The sequence below is a fragment of the Centroberyx gerrardi genome, chromosome 19 (assembly GCF_048128805.1).
Source record: "Centroberyx gerrardi isolate f3 chromosome 19, fCenGer3.hap1.cur.20231027, whole genome shotgun sequence".
NCBI classification, from domain to species: domain Eukaryota; kingdom Metazoa; phylum Chordata; class Actinopteri; order Beryciformes; family Berycidae; genus Centroberyx; species Centroberyx gerrardi.
In genome coordinates this window covers 16,286,968-16,309,569 of record NC_136015.1, presented here as the reverse complement: position 1 = coordinate 16,309,569, position 22,602 = coordinate 16,286,968, and the positions used below count along the sequence as shown (strand labels likewise).

The 22,602-nt window shown below is 40.6% G+C and overlaps 2 protein-coding genes across 2 annotated transcripts; both read left to right on the top strand.

Moving 5' to 3' along the window:
• Positions 1 to 5,524: 5,524 nt before the first annotated feature.
• Positions 5,525 to 10,334, top strand: LOC139921337 (zona pellucida sperm-binding protein 4-like). The gene is made up of 12 exons (XM_071911540.2): positions 5,525 to 5,666; positions 6,460 to 6,687; positions 6,789 to 6,901; positions 7,206 to 7,278; positions 7,613 to 7,735; positions 7,899 to 8,071; positions 8,517 to 8,614; positions 8,882 to 9,027; positions 9,217 to 9,394; positions 9,565 to 9,700; positions 10,201 to 10,275; positions 10,326 to 10,334. The coding sequence occupies exons 1-12, from the start codon at positions 5,525 to 5,527 to the stop codon at positions 10,332 to 10,334; spliced, it is 1,494 nt and encodes a 497-aa protein (XP_071767641.2).
• Positions 10,335 to 11,822: 1,488 nt separating this feature from the next.
• Positions 11,823 to 21,327, top strand: cndp2 (carnosine dipeptidase 2). Its single transcript, XM_071911551.2, has 12 exons — positions 11,823 to 11,967; positions 13,283 to 13,360; positions 14,006 to 14,149; positions 14,635 to 14,797; positions 16,563 to 16,651; positions 18,176 to 18,376; positions 18,575 to 18,659; positions 18,803 to 18,963; positions 19,091 to 19,255; positions 19,498 to 19,639; positions 20,189 to 20,336; positions 21,071 to 21,327. The coding sequence occupies exons 2-12, from the start codon at positions 13,301 to 13,303 to the stop codon at positions 21,135 to 21,137; spliced, it is 1,425 nt and encodes a 474-aa protein (XP_071767652.1). The 5' UTR covers positions 11,823 to 11,967; positions 13,283 to 13,300; the 3' UTR covers positions 21,138 to 21,327.
• The last annotated feature ends 1,275 nt before the right edge of the window (positions 21,328 to 22,602 follow it).

The following is a 22,602-nucleotide window of genomic DNA, read 5'->3' as shown; positions in this document are numbered from 1 at the left end:
CGTGAGTCCATCGAGAGGCACTTCTACCAGGCTAGGAAAGACCTAGCCTGGTAAGCTAGGAAAGACCTAGCCTGGTAAGACCATCCTGATCACGTGACCTCACATTCTGTTTCGCTCCACGGATCAGTCTGGACTTCTAGCCGCCCAGGCGGGAGTACTTGCCTTGACAGACAAACTCCTTCAGCCAATCAGCGAATCCAAATTCAAATCCAGTCGGAAGAATGACGAAAACGTCTTTTCCGCCGAGAAATTCCGCTAGTGCATACTCTTGTTCTTGTTTAATTGTTGTTATTGAGTCTATTACTCAAGGAAAGCACATTGTTTCTTGTTATAAATATTTGGGATTTTGATTGACGGCAATCTGTCATTCAAACCACATATTGAACAGCTTTTACAGAAACTGAAGTTGAAACTTAGGTGTTACTTTAGAAACAAATAATGCTTTTCTTTTGTGGCCAAGAAGAACTTAGTTGCTGCGACACTTTTGTCCTTACTTGATTATGGAGATCTGCTTTATATGTATGCGCCGGCCTATTGTCTCCATTCTCTAGATTCTGTGTATCACAGTGCACTGAGATTTATTACAAATTGTAAAGCCCGTGCTCACCACTGCACGATATATCCTAAGGTGAACTGGCCATCCTTGTCTGTGCGCAGACTCAGTCACTGGTATATTTTTATTTACAAAGCAATTCTTGGGAAATTGCCTGCATATCTGTGTTTTTATATCAAGGAGAAAACACAGAGTCATTATAGTCTACGATCCAATGACTTTTTGCAATTGTCAATCCCCGAATTGGGCAAAAAATCTTTTATGATGTTGGCCCCTGCTACTTGGAACAGGCTACAAAATGATCTGAAAATTAAGAGGGGGGGGGGGTTACATTTTGCAAGGAAAGAAAGGGGAATGTGGTGGGAAAGATAAAGGGGAAAAAGTGTATGAAATCTTGGGCGTAAATGTGACTTAACATTATGGTTTTCCCACAAAGATGCTCAATGCTCAAAGTAAACCTGTCGAGCAAAAATGCAAATTTACTGAAGCAGCTTGCGCAACTGGCGTGGATAATACTGTTGTGCAATGTTTTCAGGGGAATCGATAAATTAGATAATCAGTTCCAGTTAATTTTCTTTTTAGCAGCATATTGAGCAACCTCTCAGTGTTATGAAATGTGTGTGTGTGTGTGTGTGTGTGTGTGTGTGTGGGTGGGTGTAGGAAGGCTGCATGTCAGCATGTGTCAATGGTGAAGGCAAGTCAAGGCAAGGCAAGTTCATTTACATAGCATATTTCTCACACAACGGCAGTTCAAAGCAGTGGCGTCACCAGCATCGGGCTTTAGCCGGTGTTCCGCGCAGGACTGCCCCCCCCGTACATGCGTGCCTCCCCAGTGTAAACACACGCGTCGTACAATCCTGCCTCCCGTACAGCGCTGCCCCATGTTGTAGTATCGTATTTCAGCCGCCAGGTGTCACCCGGGCACAAAGACACTGTTTATTGCAGGCAGGCTTGCTGTACAAATATGTTTCCCGTGGACGCTTGTCATGTTCAGTGGCCAAAAAAAATATAACCTCATAAAGTATTTTCTGTACACGCTATTTCCAAACGTCAAAAACAAAATTCTAGATCTCTAAATATAAGATGGATTGTAAAAATGGGTTAATGTTTATTAGTAATTTAGTTAATTAGTCCTGAATTTCCCCAAGGGGATTAATAAAGTGCTATCCTATCCTAATAAAAAAATCTAAACAATCTAAACAATTCATGACTTTGCAAATAAGTGGGCCTATATATATGCTATCTGACATGATGGGGCTGATAGGCAACACACCAAATAATGAGTGAGTCTTGAACCGATGTCCTTCACTTCTGCAGCCTGTACTGCAAATCAGCACCTTAGACCACTGAGCCACTGTGACCTTTCACATACTTCTCTTGTAAATGCCATTTGTGTTTCTATCATTGTGTTTTGCTTTGCTTAATTCCTCTCTAAGACTGGGGAAATTCATAAAACACACCTTGGCTCTAGTGTTGCTGGTTTCTCTTTATATTGGGTTAATGACAGTATTTTGCTTTTAGAGTGGCCAGTCCACTCCCCTTAGTTATTTAAATTATTGAGACAATAGGAAAGCTGAGAGGGGTACAGAGTAGGGGAAAACATCAGAGAAGGTTCTGGTGGGACGGAAGCCCAGACCAGCAGGGGAAGACCTGCATGTAGACCCAAAGACAGGCAGACTGCCACTACCTCTGGACATAAAAATGTCTGTCTACCCTAAATGATAAACAATTTACCAAAAAACACGCTCAACCCTCAGTGATTTATGTGGGTGCTGAATCCTCAAAAAATATGTAACGAAATACTCCAGGACAGCACTCCAATTAATTAATTTATATTTGTATTTATTGCCACACAGACATTTCGGGCATCAAAGAGAAGACCTCTTTGATTTACCAAAGAGGTCTTCTCACTTCTTGTCTAGTATCCCAAGTGGGAACTTTCCCTGTTTTAATTGTGTTCAATGTCATGGTCTGATTAGAGGTAATCACTTTCCCCATCCTAAGACTGGAACTGTTGTAAATGTTAGAGGCAGAATAACATGCAATACTAAATTTGTTGTATACCTATTAAAATGCCCATGTAACCTATATTATGTTGGAAAAACAAAGCGTGATTTAAAAACAAGGATTTGTGAACATGAGTGTTCAATCCGCAATCATGATGTAAAATCATCGGTTGCTAGGCATTTCAACAGCCACCACCACACAACAGGAGATCAGGCATTGAGACTGTTAAAACTCCACCTAGAGGTGGGGATCGGGAAAGAATCCTTCTTCAAAAGGAATGTTTTTGGATACATTTTCTTGATACACTGGAGCCAAAGGGACTCAATGAAGAGTTGTCTTGTTTTTTGTGAGGTTTTTTGTTATATTTTTCTGTTATGTTAAAATATGTAGGTATGCCTAACCTAGATAATGTTTAGGCTATGCATGGAGGAAGAAAAATAAGTATAAGTTTTTCAAGATGCATATATGCATCTTTATTATGCAAATTTCGAGGAATGGATGGAGGGAGTGTGTTTGTGCTCCATCCATTCCTGGATTCAAACTGAAAAATCTAAATGTCTGAGTGAAGTCTAAAATCTGAAATGACATTATTTAGGGACGTCAATTTTCTCTTCATCAGAAAAAAAAGTCTTGAAGACATAAACTATTAGCTGATTCTTGTGCCAGTTTCAAATGCAACCTACAAACATGTAAAATCAACTTATTAAAAAAAAGGTTTAGCAGCACATTAGTCATCCAAGCAGGAAACTTGCCAAGCTCATCATAGGTACGACACCTGGAATCCAGCCCATGAACACCTGAATCATTAAGAAAGAAGAGAGAGAGAGAGAGAGAGAGAGAAAGAAAGAAAGAGAGAGAGAGAGAGAGAGAGAGAGAGAGAGAGAGAGAGGGTGAGGCAGGAGAAAACAGGTTGCAGGCAGGATCAGATCTAAGAAAAGTCTCACTTCCTCTCCTCTGACTGTAGGAAGGATGTGTAGCTCTGCTGGAAATTGTCTTGAGATTACCTGTGTGTGTGTGTGTGTGCGCGTGTGTGTGTGTGTGTGCGCATGAGTGCACATATGTAGGAGTGTGCCTTGGTCCGTGTTTTTGTATGTATGTTTTGTATGTATGTTTTGTTTTATGTTTTGTATGTAGGTATGTTTCTTTATGTATGGAGTGTGTGCCCATTTGTGTGTATTCTGTGTGTGCATCCATGCATCTATGTTCTCCTGCTATGAGATGCACTCTCACTCTGTGAAACTGTGTGTAATGTGTGTGTGTGTGTGCGTGTGTGGTTACCAATGTGTTACCAGAGCTAGAGGAATCTCCATTTGACTTTTTCTCAACAGGGGGTCTTACTTCAATTGAATGACCATGTGTGTGTGTGTGTGTGTGTGTGTGTGTGTGTGTTTGAAAATGTGTGTGTGTCCATGTGTGTCTGTGTGCATGCTTTGTACAATCGTGTGTCTCTCTGGTCTGTGTGTATCTTTGTATTTGTTTTCTCCTGTGTACCTGCATGCAGGCCTGTGTCTGTTCTTGAGTGTGTGTGTGTGTGTGTGTGTGTGTGTGTGTGCATGCTGATGTGCACTCCGGAGTGTGTGCACATGTGTGTGGGTGTGTGTGTCGTCCAGGGAACATATAACTGGATTAGCCGTCATGCTTTTATTTCCGTAATGGAAACACCAGCCACAAAAAGAATGGTGCTCTGATGAAGGCTCCATGCTGAAACACGTTAGCCTGATAATGCCAACAATAAAAAAATGGTAAACTGAGACCAAATCTTGCTGTGTTCTGGATTTTTGGAGTGCCGCTATCCCATGTTCCTCATGGTTTTCTTCATGCTTTAATGATAGCAGAGCACCCAGCCAAAAGCGCCACAAGAGGAAGCGCACCTGCTCTACATTTAGCCAGCATGTAGAGAGAGGGAAAGAGAGAGAGAGAGAGAGAGAGAGAGAGAGAGAGAGAGAGAGAGAAATTGCTGTATTAAGATAAAATTCAAGATGCTCTTCTGATCTTCATGTTTGCTTCAAACCACAAAGTGAAAGCACCCATATTAATGTTTGATGTCCACTTTAGTCTCTGTTCTGTATGTATTCTGCACAGTGTAATACACGCAGTGTTTATAGTTAAAAATGGCACATTTTATGGCATTTTTCATTATTATTATGACATCAAACATTAATATGGGTGCTCACTTATTGAATTTGACGAGACGAAATACAAAGTAATTGGTTTAAAACAGTATTTCTATTTTCAAATCTCGCGCTTTTATCTTGAAGGCTAAACGGCCAAACCGGAAGACTGAAGACTTGTTTTTTTTGTTTTTTTGACATCTTTATTGACAATAGAAATCACATACAAACAAGTCATTAATACAGACAAAACAACATCAGAGCCAGGGGGAATCTTCTAAGTGAAAACATTAAACAAAGAACACAAATAGATGGTTTTTGCAGCTTTCTTATTTTTTTTAGTTAAAAATGGTTTTAATGTACTGTTTGGTTTCATTTTCAAATACTATAAATAAAGGTTTAGAATGGCTAAATTTGGATTTATGAATATGAAATTTTGCTAAAATAATCATCAAATTGATTATATATAATTCTTTAAGTTTATTACTATTGTTATTGTAGATACCAAACAGTACATTTTCCCAGTAAAGAGAAAAGTCAGAGTCAATGTTGTCAATAATATACCGGGATACGTCTTTCCAAAATTTTTTTTTTTTTTTTGCCAATTCGTGTATATTTTTGAAACATATCTTTAAACGTATTGATATGTGCAATATCTTTTTTGCAGTATGGGATGTGATAGCCTGTACCCATTAGGCTACAGCTGTCAGGTGGTTTTCCTCCACGTGAGAATTTGAAGGGCAAAGTGCCAATTAGCTGCCAGCTGCCATCAATTAAACCAAAACCACTTCATGTATCTCGCAGGGCGGCGTGTCCTCATACTGGCTTGTGTCTGAGGGGCATCACAGGATCCATGGCTGGGCACAGAGTCGGGCTGCTGCTCCTCACTGGGACTCTGCTGGTCTCGGTCCGGGGATGGGAGAGGGTCTCTAGCGGGCCGTGGTGGAATGTGAACCAAACCCAAATGGAGCGTTTTTACCAGACCGGGCAGTGGAGTAAGTTGAGCACTATTTCTAGGTTTTGAGAAGTGCTTCAGTGGATAATTTTAAAGGAATGTGAACTATGATCTCCAGTTGGTCGTTATCAGGTAAACTACTAGCAGATTATATTTACGAAAGACATGCTCATTTATTTATGGGTGTGGTGTATGTGTGTTTTTTTTTTTTTTTTTTTTTTTTTTTTTTTTTTTTCGTTCAAGACCCCCATCTTCGACTGCATGAGCTTGATAGTACTTTTTTTGTTACATATAGCCTACTATCATTATACATCAAACACTTCTATACTAACTCATGCTTAAAAAGAGAAATAGAGTAAGGCATATGTTCCTTTAATCTGTGGATGTGGGCCTAGTGTTTTTAATCTAGACCTGTAGCTGCTAGTAACTTTTTTTTTTTTTTTAAATATTTAACATTAACCAAACCATGCACCAACACCAGTTTTAATCCTTAATTTCCCCTGCAATAAAATGCTCACTGTAAGACGCAAAGTACCACTTTTGTGTCTCACCTGTCCTAAAGTGACTTAAAGTCAATACTATGAAATGCACACCAGAGAGTCTTTGAAATATCACTTCACAATGACCTATTAAATCTTTCAGTTGTGTTTACATATCATGAAAACTCAAGTCAAAACACACTCGTCACATAGGACCGTTTCAGGCCCAGATGGGTATTTGTAGTGGGTTATTTGTGATGAGACTAATTTGTATAAAATTAGACGTTGGTTAAGTTTTACCATCATTACTGTTGCCTGTAAAATTGGTGCCTTCACTACCACTCTCCGCTATAGATGACGGCAGTGATTACAGTGATGGTGAAGGTGTAGTTGCTGAAGTTGAAGATACCACCACCGACTCTGATCCTCTTGCTGACCATGGGTTCCATGTGGAGTACGTAGATGCCACTCAGAAGAAATGGGCCGACGTGACCAATGCAAGGGGGCTAGAAGTTCTTTGCAGTGAATCTGAATTCCAAATTACCCTGCTATCGGGTCAATTAAGTGAAGTCCAAGTTTTGGGTGAGTTCTTGGTTTTTGCTCTACTTGGATTGAAGTCGGTGTAGTCTGGCAAAATTGCTTTGAGGGCATCAACTTACTAGGATTTCCTTTCCCTTCCACAGGCTCCAAGGCCCTGCTGTCTGTCCTGGATGCTCCAGAGTCTTGTGGCTATGATGTGAACCTGCTCTATAACACAGTGACTGTACCTTTCTCGGGGTGCCACGTCAAACGACAAGTAGGTTACTGAAAAGCAGCTTCACTTAACTTGCACATCTTGACAGTTTAACGGATAAATGTAGGCAGAGGTGGCTTTTCATTTATTGGTTCCAGCTGCTAAGCCTTGATACATCTGAATTTTCTACTTTTGTAAGGTTTGTTTAATACTAGCTTGTGCTCCTTGCATTGAGTGCAATCTAAAGTAGTTCATGTTACAGACTGACCACTACACGCTGCAACTGTTGTACGTCAATGAGCTTGGTCAGGCAGACATTGCTACTGCATCTTGTGAGGCAAGTGTGAAGTTGGATTCCGATCTACAGCTCCCTCGTTCCAGGGGCCCACAGGTGCGCACTTCCACGTGTGCTAACCCAGCTGTTGCACCAAACGCACAAAGTGAGTGCAAAGTGATTGTTGTAGTAAAATGGATTGGAGAATAGTCCTGAAATGTGCTGGTCGTTGGGTATAGCTTATGTCAGGTCCTAAAGTAGGATATTGCAACATACTTGACTAACAAATGGCACATGATTTTTCTACAGCTGTAAGGGAGAAAATCACACATGGGTGACTAGATTAGTCTTTCAAAGACTAAAGGCAAGAAACTTGATACAATGTGGAGTTGGTGTAGACAAGACACTGGTTTAACTGATCTCTGAGATCACACTAAACCATCTTCTCTCAATCCTTATTGGGGCAAAATTGACAACTCCTTGACATGTCTTCATTTCAGATTGCGATCTCCCTAAAGCGGAGCAGGTGACTTGTGGCCAAACAGGAATATCCTCCTCAGACTGTGAAAAGATGGGTTGCTGTGTGGATTCTTCTACATCTGCCTGCTACTACCCAGTAGATGGTAAAACTTCTGTTTTGGTGCAGTGGGGGATGAAATGGTTCTCTTTTGTCTTCGCCATCCTATTTTAAAACTTATGTGCTTCATATTGGGCAAAAGACATCTATTCAAGACTAGTATTAATGTCTGTGCCTCTATTTGTTTTTTGTTTCTTTTTTTAAAATAGAGTGCACTGCAGATAAACAGTTCATCTTTGCCATTCGCCATGACTCTGCATCCATCCCTGTGGACCCCACCAAGCTTGTTGTTCCAGGGCACCCGAGCTGTAAACCAGTCATGGCTAATGACAAGTTGGCCCTCTTCAAGTTCTCAGTTACAGACTGTGGAGCTCGTTCTTACGTAAGTTGTCCCAAAGTGCAGTCTACTGATCGTGTTCTAAGATACATCGGCTGCATAGTGAGCTATTAAAGTGGGCTGTGCGTAACGACCAGCTGCAGTAGCTGCCACTGTCAGGAAATGGTACCCGACTCTAGCCTGTTAGTCAACTTACCTGCTAAGTGACGAGAACATTGAACATGGATGCCCTCATCCATATTTCTCCAGTAGCTGTCTGCTTTGGTGCTCATAACACTTCAGTCTGCACTGATATAGAGTAACTAAATGCCAAACCCAGATCTGTGTCCCATCTGCTATTGGCTGATCTTTGGTGCCAGGTGATGTCACCACCTGTTGTACTCTACAGAAGGTGACACCACCTGACACCAAAGATGCATACAATCTGGAAACCGGAAACCTGAAACCTACCTGACAAAGATCTGACTTTTTTTTTTATTTTTTATGACAGGAAGTTGGTGAGACAAAGATCTACCTGGTTGAAGTGCAGGCTGTTGTCGAAGCCCTCAACCTAAAGTATGGTGTCATCACCAGAAATGATCCCCTCAGGTGAGTTTATCTTGGCGCTATACAACCTAATTCTGTTAAAGCAGTGTGCCTCTACCTCATTTGTTTGTCTTTGTACGTGGACTTGAACAATCTTTTATAATGTGTAACTAGTCATTCTAAAGTTTGCAGTACTTGATCTTGCACTAGACTGATCTTGTTTTGCACATTAGTTTTGAGGAGTCTTGAAATTTTAACTACTCGTTTAATTGCATGGTTGATCAAGCTTGTGACAATCGGACTGTTCTTACCCAATGTCTTATTTTGTAGATTCATGATTGAGTGTCGCTATGCCAAAAATGGCAACCAGCAGTCACTGGCCAGCGTTGGCTACATGGTCAAGAGCCCCAGTTCGAGTGTCCCTTCAAAGGTTGTCTCCAATGGCCTGTTCGGAGTCGAATTGAGAATTGCTGAAGGTTGGCTTTTGTTGCATTGTTAATCTGTCAAACCAAATGCTTTTTTGTGATAAGCGCTTAAATGTCTTAACGAGTATAAGGCCCAGATGGTTGAGTTGCACTCATGCGCCAAATGGCTTTATGTTTGGCATTTTCTGATCCAACTTCAAAACAAATTGGTTTGCTTCCCCTTCTGTTTATACTCAACAGATCAAACTTACTCCACTTACTTGCCCACATACCACCAGCCCTTGAAACTACTCCTTGGCAAACCGGTGTATCTTGAAGTGCGTTTGAAGTCTCCAAAACCAGACGCAGCAGTCCTTGTCAACTACTGTCTAGCTTATCCTCGTTCTGCCAAGAATGCTCTTGTGCTCATTTATGAAGGGTAAGGATGACTGTCTCTTAATATGTGAACACTGTCCTTTGCCAAGGAGACACCTTGCCATGACATGCAAACATTGCCTTGAGCAAAGTCTGCCCCCTTATCCTTATGGTGTGCCACATAGCTGGTTGGAGGGAATCACTTCAGTTAACTGTAAGGTTTGTGTCTCGTAGGTGTGCCAACCCCAACGACCCCAATGTGTCCATCCTTAAAGTCAGCGACCTGCCAACAAACCGCCACCAGAGACGCTTCGTGGTCAAAGCCTTCCAGTTCATGGATCAGCAGACAAATAAATACCTAGATGAAGAAGTGAGTCGAGCATTTAGGAGAAACTATTATGGGCCTATAGGTCAAAGTGAATGCAGCCAAAAATGACCCTACCACAGTGGCCCTGGTGACTCATGCTACCTGCAAGTCTGAAGCGGGTCATCTAATTACAAAAAAATTGTAATGGTGTTTATGTCCAGTAAGCAGAATTTTTATTTTTATTTTTTTTTTTAAAGTGCCTGTTCAGTCAAGGAATTGTGCCCTTAACCCCAAATTTCACTGCTCCAATGATTGCATAAAGCTTAAATGTGCAGACACATTTAATGATGCAGCTTTAAGTTCAATATTATCCAGTTTAGTCCCAGTTAGTGGCTAGCCTATATTTCAACTGGGATGTCTGACCTCATGGACTGGCAATGTGGTGTGTGTGTACACAATGTCATTTGGCTTATCTTGGAAGGACTTTCTCTAAGACAACTTATCACTAAGGGATGCCTAAAATGGCTTTTTTTTTTTTTTTTTTTTTTTTTTCCTCCCCACAGATCTACTTCATGTGCTCCACAGAAGTGTGCAGGGTAACGGAAAAGACTTGCCGGGAGCGTTGCTTCGATGGAAAGGTGAACACTATCAACCTTGCGAATGTATTTGTGTTGGCGCTTGTGTTCAGATGTTGTAACCAGCTTCCTTTCCTTCTAGGCACCATAAGGATTTGTGGCTCCAGACCTGTAAATGCTTGTATATGAAAATAAATTTTTATTCAAAAACTTTATCTTGAAGTCTTTGTTAACAACACATGCATTACTATTGAAGATCCTTAAGGTTGAATTGGAGGTTCCAGTCAGGGGGATATGAACTGGTTAGATATGCAAATAGACCTTGGTATGTTCTGAACTACTGGACCAGACACTAGTTCACGTTGAGGTGGTTGTCTAATATCAACAAATGGCTACTTGGTCAACAAAAACCCCTGAACCATTAAGTGTAGAAGCCGTTCCGGTCTATGGATGATGCAGCGGTCGGGCCTAGTGGCTTGGGTCACAAGGTCTGGCCTACAGGCCAACTCCTGGTTGCAGTTCAGAAAATGCAGAAGACAAGTTCTTGTGTTATGGCCTGACATGCATCACTTGGGACATAATCAACAATGTAATGCTGTCGGTACCCAACAACTTGGACTTGGCAGTTAGGAAATTAGTTAATTGCTATATAGCAAACTGTGCTACTGGCCTGGAATCAAAAGCAACTCTAGCAGGTTTGCTTTATTTTCTCTATTGGCCCTTACTGGGGAGCTGCAAGGCAGATGTAGCTGTTGATCAATTGACAATATTTTCGTCAAGATTTAAGGTACAGGTTTAAAACTTGCATTTTTCTGGAAGATCTTTCAGTCCTGCGTTGTACATGAGGATGGTGTTGTAAAATGGTCAAATAGCACAGCCATTTCAGAGAGGAGCGATCTGAAGAAACGAAGGCCTTGGACAGGGCCTGATGATGGGATGCTAGTGGCTTGTTTGAAGACGGGAGGACCCACAAATAACATCAGATGAATCACTGACCTACAATAAAAGTTGCTTTAAGCTATTGTAATTTAGCTATGTAAGTTCTAATTTTCAGGACTTAACAGTGAGTGTTTCATTCAGTCAATTTTATTTAATTGCAAAACCATAGTATACAATACAAGGTAGGCAATTCACTTCAGTTTCATATTTAACATGAAACGAGCAGAGAAGCAAAACAAAGGGAAAGGAACATACAAGAAAGGCACAGGCAAGACTACCTTAAAATAGCAAGAATTGCAGTATACATATTTTCTTCCCTTTTTTTTTGTTTATATTAACAGATGTAAAATAAAATGGCAAAGTCAACATTTCAGTGAATTATTTCTCCTGTTTTGTTTTCGTTTTGACATCTGTGTGACATAACTCCTGGCATGGGAGCATTTTGTTCAAGAATCAAGTCACATGTTTTGGTTACAAACAACACCTGTATTATATTATGAGTTCCACTTTAACTCAGAATATGATGACGGCCTCTTCTCCTCCCCAGTCAGATCGGGGTCTCATCTGTCACAACTCCCACAATTCTTTGCGCGATAAATACATGCAATCTGCTACTTAGTTTCACTCCTCGTATCGTCTCTCGGTTCTCTTTCATTAACAAGGTTCACTGCTTGCGTGAGATAAACGGGATCGGCGAAACGCAGCTCATATTTGTTAACGTTTGATTGACGGAGCTGCCAGTCTGACAGGAAAACCAGGAAGTGCCGGTCAGGAGAGAGTCACATGTGGAAATCGGCTGTGTGGAAATAACACGAAGTGAGTTTGCAAGATGCCCTTTGTTGTGATGTTACTCGTCATTCGGTGTAAAAGTCGGCAAACAAGCTATCTTAATTGTTGGAAATTTGGACCGCTATCATCCAGATTAGTTAGTAGAGTGGTTACCAACACACTCAGCTATCTGTCGTTCCTTTACAGCTAGCTAGATATAGCAAGATGCTACAGACATTTATCTAATTTACTGGTGTAGAGAGAGAGACATTTTTATTAAGCTCTGACTAACAATAAAGTAATAAATTAGGCCTATCTACCTACCTAGCTAATTGTGTTACTTATATTCTCGTACTAGGTAGGCTGTTGGATGTGCCTCTCATGTCTGAATATGATTCCTTCTGAACCCTTTAACAGGCACACGATGATATAAGTTATGTAATATTAACAGAGACCTTTCATCCTGTGAACAAGTCATGCAATGAAATAATTGTGATACGTTTAAAAATTCAGCATGTCAACCAGGGACGAATCGTGAATGCACTCAATCCTTATGCATGGAAACGTTTCTGCATCTAATTTACCTTTATGGCAAGTGCCACACTTTGCCATACCCAGCTGATGCCCATGAAGTCAACCATGGCTTTAACCTGCCAAATTCTGATATCTCATAACAATTTGAATGGGAATTCCCACACTGCTTATCATAAAATAAAAAAAACCCTGAAATACCAAGAATGTTATTTTAATATGTAATAATAATAATAATAATAATAATAATAATCATAATGTGATCCCCATAGCACTCTATAATCCCTCTTTTCACTTCATTAGGTCCAGCTACAAAACAGCACAACTGGAGCTGGTAGGGATTTTGTTACATTATTTGTTGCATTCCTGCTTCATTATATACTTTATGCTGAAGAGAGACAGAGAAGATGGGACACAGAAATGGGAAGATATACAAAATGTGTCACAAATTGGACTCAATGCAATGTAGCGACCAAACACTGCTCAAAGAATTAGACTTATCTGTCTAGAAGACACCCAAACACTTTTATCACCATCACTGTTGACTAACACGTCAGCAGCTGCTTTCAGAAAATGGACCTTTACTAGTCTTTGTGTAGTATTGTCGGAAGCTGACAGCACAAAGTAATTGGCCTGTCAGCACTGGCACTGTGTATTTCTTGATATGAAACAAGCTGAGCCTCCGCAGCACTCTGACCACTGGCATGCATGATAGAGGAAGTCAGGACACTGTTGTCAGCAGGTTTGGAGGAGGGCGTGGTCTTTGTCCTCCCATTAGATAGCATGGAGAGAAGGGCAGAGTCTCACACCATTCTGCCTGTTGAACCCACAGCTGCTGTTGCTGGCAAAGATGGCCCATCTTTCAGCGCTTTTCAAGTATGTGGACGAACACCAGGAGCTCTACGTTGAGGTAAGTTGAATCTAATGTAGGGCTGAGCAATATGGTTGAAATCAGTACCACGATAATCATATCTTTTGAATATTGATTAAATAGTCACGTAAGCAAAATCACATGTTAAATAATGAAATTGATGTTCATGCCATGGAACCGAATGGTAATGTTAGGTGTGACAAAACTGAAATTTTCAAATAATATAGACTATTTGAATAAAAATTGCTGGTTATCATCAATGTAGACAGCATACTTCACAATATCCCAAAATCAACATATCATCACTATATGATTCCACTGAAAGACGATAAATGATAATATTGAATTATCGCCCATCCCTATTCTAATGTATCCATTACTATGTTTGACTGCAGTAGTGTTTGAGTTTGTTGCACAATCCTTTTGACATCACAAGCCAATGTAGACCCACTGGAGCTCATTAAATCACTTGAGTGGCATAACTGTGATAACTGTAGTTATCACTATAGTTACACTTTGTGACCTGATGTGGTAACACACAAACTGTCACAGCTTGAATGAAACTTCAGCTACATGAGCACATTAAACCCCCAAAACTCAGACAAGTTGTGTGAAATACAAATTGCGTTTTCATAGAACATGTGAATGCTGCTCTGAATCGTTCCTGTTTTCCGTCTTGCCCAGCGCCTCGCCCAATGGGTGGCGGTCCCGAGTGTGTCGGCTTGGCCCGAGAAGCGCGGAGAGATCAAGAAGATGATGGAGATGGCAGCCAAGGACATCGAGAGGCTGGGGGGCACGGTGGAGATGGTGGACATCGGCAAGCAGAAGGTCAGAACGCGAGTGTAGAGTGTGTGTGTATATGTGATTTCAGGTTTTGCATCTGTTTTATGTGTAAGATGACACTCAAAATTCATGTCTTAGTAAGTTGTCAATCTAGCATAGTTTCTGCCATTACATTTAGAGGTACACCGCCTGTTTCCCTATTTCTCAGCATGATTAATTTATTGCTTTTTCTTGGCTTTCATGTTGCCAAACGTCAAACCTAGCCTGTTGTTTTCCTTAATGTTGAGTGGGCTTTCAAGAATACTGTATTGATTTTTGTATGTATATTTGTATCGTTATGATAATATTACCTTTACACAGTCTTGTGCTATTTCTGTTCTGCTGAGTCAGCGCTAATGGAGCCAGAAGTGCATCCCTTTGTTATAGCTCATTCATTCCTTTCACTTTTTATTTTAAAGCACTATGCAACTTTGAGAAACGTACCCTACAAATATAGCTACTTAAAGTTATTATAATGATTGGCCATGCAGCTTCCCTCTGGAGAAGAGATCCCCCTGCCGCCTATTGTCCTGGGACGTCTGGGGTCAGACCCGGGCAAGAAGACGGTGTGTATCTACGGTCACCTTGATGTCCAGCCAGCCAGTATCGATGACGGCTGGGATACAGAGCCTTTTACTCTGGTGGAGAAAGATGGTGAGAGCAAATCTCTTTGACTGTGTCCAAAATAACCTGAGGCTGTGTAGTTATGAAACAGCGGGTTGGGTAAGGTTGAACGGTAAATAGAAATCATTCACATTGATCAGAATGTACTGAGAGTGACTGGAATGTTGTATGGGTGGAGTAGTGCTAAATAGCCAGATTCAGTTCAGGTTTTTCTATTTTCAGTCTATTGTTTACAGTGTCTCTGATCTGTCTTTGGCAGGTTGACCTTTTGCTGTCACATCTCACTCAGATATAGGCTTGTAGAAAAGACCTGATGGAGGCCTTGCCAGAAACAGAGTGAGCAGTTTGAGAGGAAAATACAGTTTCATTGATTAGGTACCAAACTACTGAACAACATGGAATAGCTAATTTTGTATCATGACCTTTAAAAATGGCAAAGTAGTGCTTGGACATAGAATCTTGAATTGAATTTGGAGATGTCTGAATGAACTATTATAGCCAATCGTCTAAACAACCAAGTTGCGTGTGTGTGTGTGTGTGTGTGTGTGTGTGTGTCTCATTACCTACTCATTCTTGAATATTTTTCAAGTTGAGCAGAGCAAACTCAAAACTAACACCAGCGACATTTCAGTTTACCCACACTTCTTGGTTGAGCAGAGAAGTTGTTTTTATCGTCATTGCTTATGTGTAGTATGTTGTCCAAATGCTCTTTGAGCATTTATCAAATAGTCCTGATCATATCTTAGTTTGTTACTTATTTCCAAAGTCCATTCTAGTTGCTGTTCTCAGTCACGTCTTATCTGCGTGGTTTACAGGTCAACTGTACTGTAACTATTTTCCAGAATCAGTGATGCATACGATTTTCAGAAAACAAAAGGGCCCAAGTGAAACATTTTTTAGTTAGTACATTGCATAATGATATAAGCTATTCAGCACCATTCATTCTTTTTGGACACCTTTATTTTAGATATCTGTCATTTTGGTGTCTTTTGCTATTTATCAACCTACCTTTACTTGCACCCCTGTGACTTGACTGCACCAGCAGACCCTTGTTTGGTTTTGCACAGCATTCTCAAGTTGATCCTTTTCTGTTCAACCTACTCATGATTATGATCCTGTGGTATACTAGATTACTGCACCACCAGACACCCACAACCCCCACTCACTAATGTTACCAATGATGCCAATCCTGCTTCACTGGAAAAATCCTAAAGCTTTGAGTGCATATTTGAAGTGTTTATGTGTTGTCTCCTGTCATGCATGTCTCATCTTCACTGTGAGTGAGGTCCTGTTAAGTTTGTAACTGTTTTCTAATGTGTCTGCACCAGTTAACCAGGTCAAATTCCTTGTCCACTGTTGTAATTGGCAAATAAAAGAGATGCATGTTATGACTCTAATCAATTCTGTCACATTGCTCACAGCTACACACATTTGGCTTAGTGTGCAAGTTCACTTGTGGTGACATCAAGTTCGGTTGACTGTCTCAGATATAGCACAACTTTTTACCTCTTTCCCTTTTTTTGCTGGCGCATGAATGGTCTCATGTATTTTCTGGTGACAGTCAGCTGACAGAAGTTCCATATCCTCCTCCTCTTCCTGTCTCATTCATTTCTGTTTAGCTCAGTTCCTGCTTGTCATGTTTTACAAGCCAGTTGCTTGAGTCGGGAGTTTTACTGAACGTGTTGAGAGCGGCGTAATTCCCTATGTGAAATGTTATTCGAAAAAATAAAAGAGTATTGACTGAGTATTGACACTTAGTCAAATACAGAGATTGATTGCTCCTCTCTGTTTGCAGGCAAGCTCTATGGAAGAGGTTCGACCGATGACAAGGGTCCGGTGTTGGCCTGGTTTAATTGCATTGAGGCCTACCAGAAGATCCAGCAGGTAAAGTTCCCACCAGAGTTTGTTTCTACATTTACTTGGTCTAGAACAAAAGGCAATGAACAAGTCACCGGAGAAGCCCACAGTGAATTACTTTTTACAAAATGCATATGCAGCATTTTGGAAACTCATCATTTCATCTGCCAAAACTGTGTGCTAAAGTACAATGCTGATTTGCTTTTTGATCATGTCAGTGTCGTCAGCAGGACAGGTGGTCAAAGGTCTCTGGGTAAAGTAGCTGCAGTCATTAAATCTTGGAGGCGTTTCTTATCGTCTCCAAGATTTCATGATTGAGCCAAGTTACCTCACCTGCTCCTTGGCTTGAACCGGCTTTATTTTTCCCTAAAACAGACAATGATATAACACTGAAACCATTTGTTCGAGGGGAAATTCAAATGCTTAATAATGACCAGTCAAAAACAGATGTCTGCTATATTATGAGATATATGTTAAAGGAGACCGTGACCGTGACCGAGACTTTGAATCCCTAGCATAGCTGACCCTGACCTCTGACCTGGCAAAACATATAATCATTAATGATGCAGTAAAGTAAGTAGCAGTGATTTTAAAAAAAAAAAAAAAAAAAGAGATGGACTTTTCAGCACAAATTGGTTTTGTTTGTTTTTCAAATTACAACGTTGTAATGACCTTACTGGTACGGTATTACCCAAATAACTGCTTGTTTCATCCACAATTATTTTTCTCCATAATGTAAACTTTAGCATTTCATAGCACTTCTGCCTACTTGAAAAGTGAAATTTAAAAAGTGGTGAGGTTTTTTTTTTTTTTTTTTTTAACCAGACACCAAAGCAAAGCACGGACACCATTTTCTCACCACTGGACCAAAAACATACTGAAGTGTGACTTGTTTCACTCCTGTTAAATGAGAATAAATATCCAAGGGTTTAAAGTTATCAGTCCAGCCTCAAAATCATCCTGCTCAAGACTGGAATGTACAACTTTAGCTGATTTTTGTTGATTATAAATCCTCTATAATAAAATGACTTAAAATAAAGCAGCCTAAGTGTTGTAGGTATTGGGCACAGTGCGGCTGCCCCAGAACATTGGGGAATCTATTTTGTTGCTGGACTGTTTGGAAAATTTCGCTTTCACTTTCTTGTTGACCGGATTTTCTCAGTCAGTTCAGAGATTGAAACTGGTGACCTTGTATTTTAGCCTGGTACTGATCAAAATAATGAGAGGAGAGAAACCACTTGTCATGCAGAAAGACAGAAAATGTATTCAAGTGGCAACTTGGCAATGGGCTTTGAATCAATACTCTTCTTCAGGCTGCAGTGATTTCTCTATGTGATGTTAAGCTTGAAAGTTTCTTATTTTCTGCATTACAAGTGGTTTCCCTCCCCTCATTATTTAGCTTCTGCCCTTTATTTTCCACCTTTTAGCTTGGCCCTGCTAAAATACATTTTCATACTGCTTGCATATCCAGTGTGTGAGTTTATTAGGCATAGTGTGGCCTTGTCATTTTTCACACATTTTTCCTTTTTCACCCTTTTCTTCACGGAGCAGGAGCTTCCCATCAACATCAAGTTCTGCTTCGAGGGGATGGAGGAGTCTGGATCCGAGGGCCTGGATGAGCTGATCTTCTCTCGTAAAGACACCTTCTTAAAAGACGTAGACTATGTCTGCATCTCCGACAACTATTGGCTGGGCAAGACCAAACCCTGCATCACTTACGGCCTGAGAGGGATCTGCTACTTCTTCATCGAGGTGAAGTCTGGTTGTAGTGCTGCTTAAGTTTTGGCTTGGCTTGGTCTAGAAACTGGGTGGATGTAATTAATAGGAATGACAAGTGATGTTTTTGTTACTACTGCCTACTGTAATGCAATATTTCAGCATAACACTGATCTACTCTAGCTTTCTGTTTTAATATGGTATGTTAAATTAAAATGTCGTTTTAAATCCTAGCTGGAGTGCGGTGACAAGGATCTACACTCGGGGGTGTTTGGTGGCTCCGTTCACGAAGCCATGACCGACCTCATTGCACTTATGGGCAAGTTGAGCCATTGATTGAATTATAGTCTCATGAAAACACATTTGAATGCAGTCTTAAAGGTGAATACTGGTGACAACACGCTAAGTTCCACTTAGCGTTTTAGGGGAGATTTAACCTTGTGTCTCTGTCTACCCAAACAGGCTCCTTGGTGGACAAGAGGGGGAAGATCTTGGTTCCTGGGATGTACAGCGATGTGGCTCCTGTCACAGAAGAGGAGAAAAGCCTCTATGACAAAATAGATTTTGACTTGGAGGAGTACTGCAAAGACGTTGGGGTCGGAAAGCTCCTGCATGAGTCCAAGGCAAGGAGTCAGAATTGATTTCTGTTGTTTACATCACTGGGAGATAGAAATGTGTTGCACCTTTCTGGATTACTGTCATGATAATTAGCCATTAAGTCAGGGTTTTTGTTGTTTATTTTGTCTGTAGGAGCAAATCCTGATGCACCGCTGGAGGTACCCATCTCTCTCTCTGCATGGCATCGAGGGGGCTTTCTCCGACGGAGGGGCCAAGACTGTTATCCCCCGCAAGGTCATCGGCAAGTTCTCCATCCGGCTGGTCCCCGACATGGACCCCGAAGTTGTGGAGAAACAGGTATGCCTTTGAAATGTCTAACATTCACCATGCATATTGATAGAATGTAAATTAGAATAAATACATAGAAAGCAACACATAGAATTAACATTGTCCTCCATTGATCTCCACTGACAGAAATGGCTTGGTTTAAATGTCAAAATATCTCACATTTGTCCTCTCAAATAATACTATTGCTATTACAATAGTTGTTTGGTGCTTTGTTTTTTACTAATGATGTTGTTTTTTCTTGTTTTATCAAGGTTATCGGTCATCTGCAGAAGAAGTTTGCTGAACTGGAAAGCCCCAACAAACTAAAGGTTAACATGGGGCATGGAGCCAAGGCCTGGGTCTCCGACTTCAACCACCCGCACTACATGGCTGGTCGAAAGGCCATGAAGACAGGTACAGAGGCTGCGAGACAGAAGAGCGATAGAAAAGCAGTGTTTCCCCTGTCATTTCGCTTCATCGGTGGTGCTTGGGGGTAGTTTCTTGTTTTGGTTCCTTATCCGTCACTGTTTTGGTGCCAATTATGACTCTAGTGCAGGTTGCAATGCTAGCAATGTTTTGCTTTGGATATTTTATCATAATAAACACATTAATTGTACACAGAGTTGTACCTTTTTATGTTTTAGTACAAAATTCAGCTAAATTACATGGTTATTTCAAATTCCCATTTTCTCTAGCAGTAGTGTTAATTTTATTTTAATACTGCGGTGTTGCACCACTGCTGAATGAATACAGAGGAAACACTGCAAAAGTATAAAACACCCAGAGAAAAAGAGTGTTCATCACATTACTTTATTCAGCGATCACTGTTGAAGAAAGGGGATGGATACAGCTATGCAAATAGGACGCATTACAGTCCGTTCTTCTAGATTTTCTTTAGTCTTGACCTTTTATTTTAACTCATATTGGCTGTTCCTCCTCCGTCTCCTCCTCGCCGGCCGGTAGTCTTCGGTGTGGAGCCGGACCTGACACGCGAGGGCGGCAGCATTCCAGTCACCCTGACCTTCCAGGAGGCCACAGGACGTAACGTCATGCTGCTTCCTGTCGGCTCCTCTGACGATGGAGCTCACTCTCAGAACGAGAAACTCAACAGGTATACCACAGCGTTTCATTTGCCCTTTCCTACCTGAACCGCGGTGTTTCAACCTAGAAAGTGAAAGGGAAAGTGCCAGTGGCTAAAGCATTTTTAATGATTGGTTTATAATAGGACCAAACCACTGACAGCATAGCTCAAACAGGTTTAGTAAGAAACCTCTTTCAGCAGGGCCAAAGCAGGGCCAAAGGAGAAATGAATGGGTTCAACAGCTCAGTACAGCAGAACTCCTCAAAATGATAGAGAAGTGCTTGACAGATGCAGCAAGTTTCATATTTGTAAGTTTTTTTTTTTTTTTAAATGCTAAAAAATTGCCTGAATTCCTCTGGGGAGGCTTCAAGAATATAACTGGGAGAAGGGCTAACAAGAGTCTTGTATTGCATAGGACCTTAAGGGTTCAAACTGGAAAAAGACATCTTTGCATTATTAACTGCTGTCTGACACTTTGACATGTCATGTTAATTTTCTGGGAATTGGCCAGTATTATTTTTGTTGATAGTTCATGTACCAACATAATTCCTTGTTTGCAACTTTCCCACCACTAAAGGTAAAATGTCCGTGACATGCCACAGCTTAAAATGTTGAGTACTGCCAAACTAATTTGCGTTTGCCACTTCACTTTATGACTGATTGGATGGTTCTGGTGAAACTTCCTTGTGGTAAAACTCAAACCTTAACCAGTTTCACAGGATCATTCGTGTCAGTCAGCCCTAATTTATTTTCTCCATTTTCAGATCCAACTACATTCAAGGGATCAAGATGCTGGGTGCGTACTTCCATGAGGTTTCCCAGCTGGAATGAATCGACCACTCACAATAAACATGAAACATGCTTACCTTCACCTTTACCTCCAGAGCCATACACTTGGCAGTTTGATTTGCTACACACAACTGACAGTTTTATACAGACTGATTCCTCATAATAAAACAGTGTCTTTTCCTTTGTTAATGTTTTTCCTTTTTCAATAAAGCCTTATTAGATATTACAAAAACACCGTGGTGATGTTGTTGTAATGCACTCAACAATATCTTGCCAAAGACTTCCACACTGCTCGGCTGATACGGGCGTAAGAAGACCTGAAGCTGTAATTACTGCTAACGGTGCTTCTACAAAGTATTGATTCAGGGGGTTGAGTTCTCATTTTAAAGTAGATATTCCTGTATTTCATTTGTAAACATTTTCAAAAAATCTTAAAAACATGTTTTCACTTAGTCATTGTGTGGTAACTGGTTAACTGATTGATTCCATATATTGAAATGACCTCTTGTCTAAGTATGGGAACAGTAAATGCATGTGTCTTTCTTTAGCCTGTGTTGCTGTCCCCCCAGTAGCACCTGGTGTATCTAAACCCTAATACCTATTCTTTCATTAATCTAGCTATTTAAACAGCCCACTTGGTCTGTGATTAAGACTCTGGCACATAACAACCTAGGAGTTGAATAACGCATGGAAATTGGCACAAAGTGGTAGCTTTTGTGTTTTTTGACACAAATGCAATAGGCCTATGCAAACGTTGCATGCAGGCTACAATCAGACAGCCTCACCACTCAAATACTAAAATGTTTGTTTGCCAGTAGAGCTGGAGCAATCAAGGAATTTGTTTCTTCTAAACCACACGGTTCTTACTGATTGAATCATCACATTTCTCATTGATTCAAAGACACTCTGTGTTTCCACTTTTATGAATGTAGGCTGCCCTCTAGCGGTACTGGATAGACACTACATTGTTCACGAACCGTTTCTGTGGCTCAGTAAAATTCAATGACTGGCTACCGTGTTGTGAAAAAATGCTGTAGGACTGGTCTCATTTAGGGATTTCCACATCTGTATTTCATATTCACACTTGAAAATTTAGGAGTAGGGTGCCTGAATCGCACAGAGTTGACTGGGATGATGGATAACAACACTATGCCCATGTTATTTCTAGTAAACAATAGTAGACAAAACTGTTCCCTAGAATTAGTAAACCGTAAGCATTGTTAATTGTGATTAAAAAAAAGTAAATCTTACCTTCACAGAAGTATTCATAAAGTGAGCCTATCTTTTGTAGATAATCCTTGGTATATTGAGTCAGGCTGCAGCAAGGGGTTATAAACTTCACATCTGTGTGATCCTGCTTTGGTCACCTTGCCAAGGACAAGAAGCACAGCTTGGAGTTTCTCAAGCTGCAGTGACAAAATTATATTTATGTATTTTGTGTTGTACATAATCAAACAATGTTAAAAGCAGCAAAGAAAATAGCAAGATGTACAAAACATTGACAAAG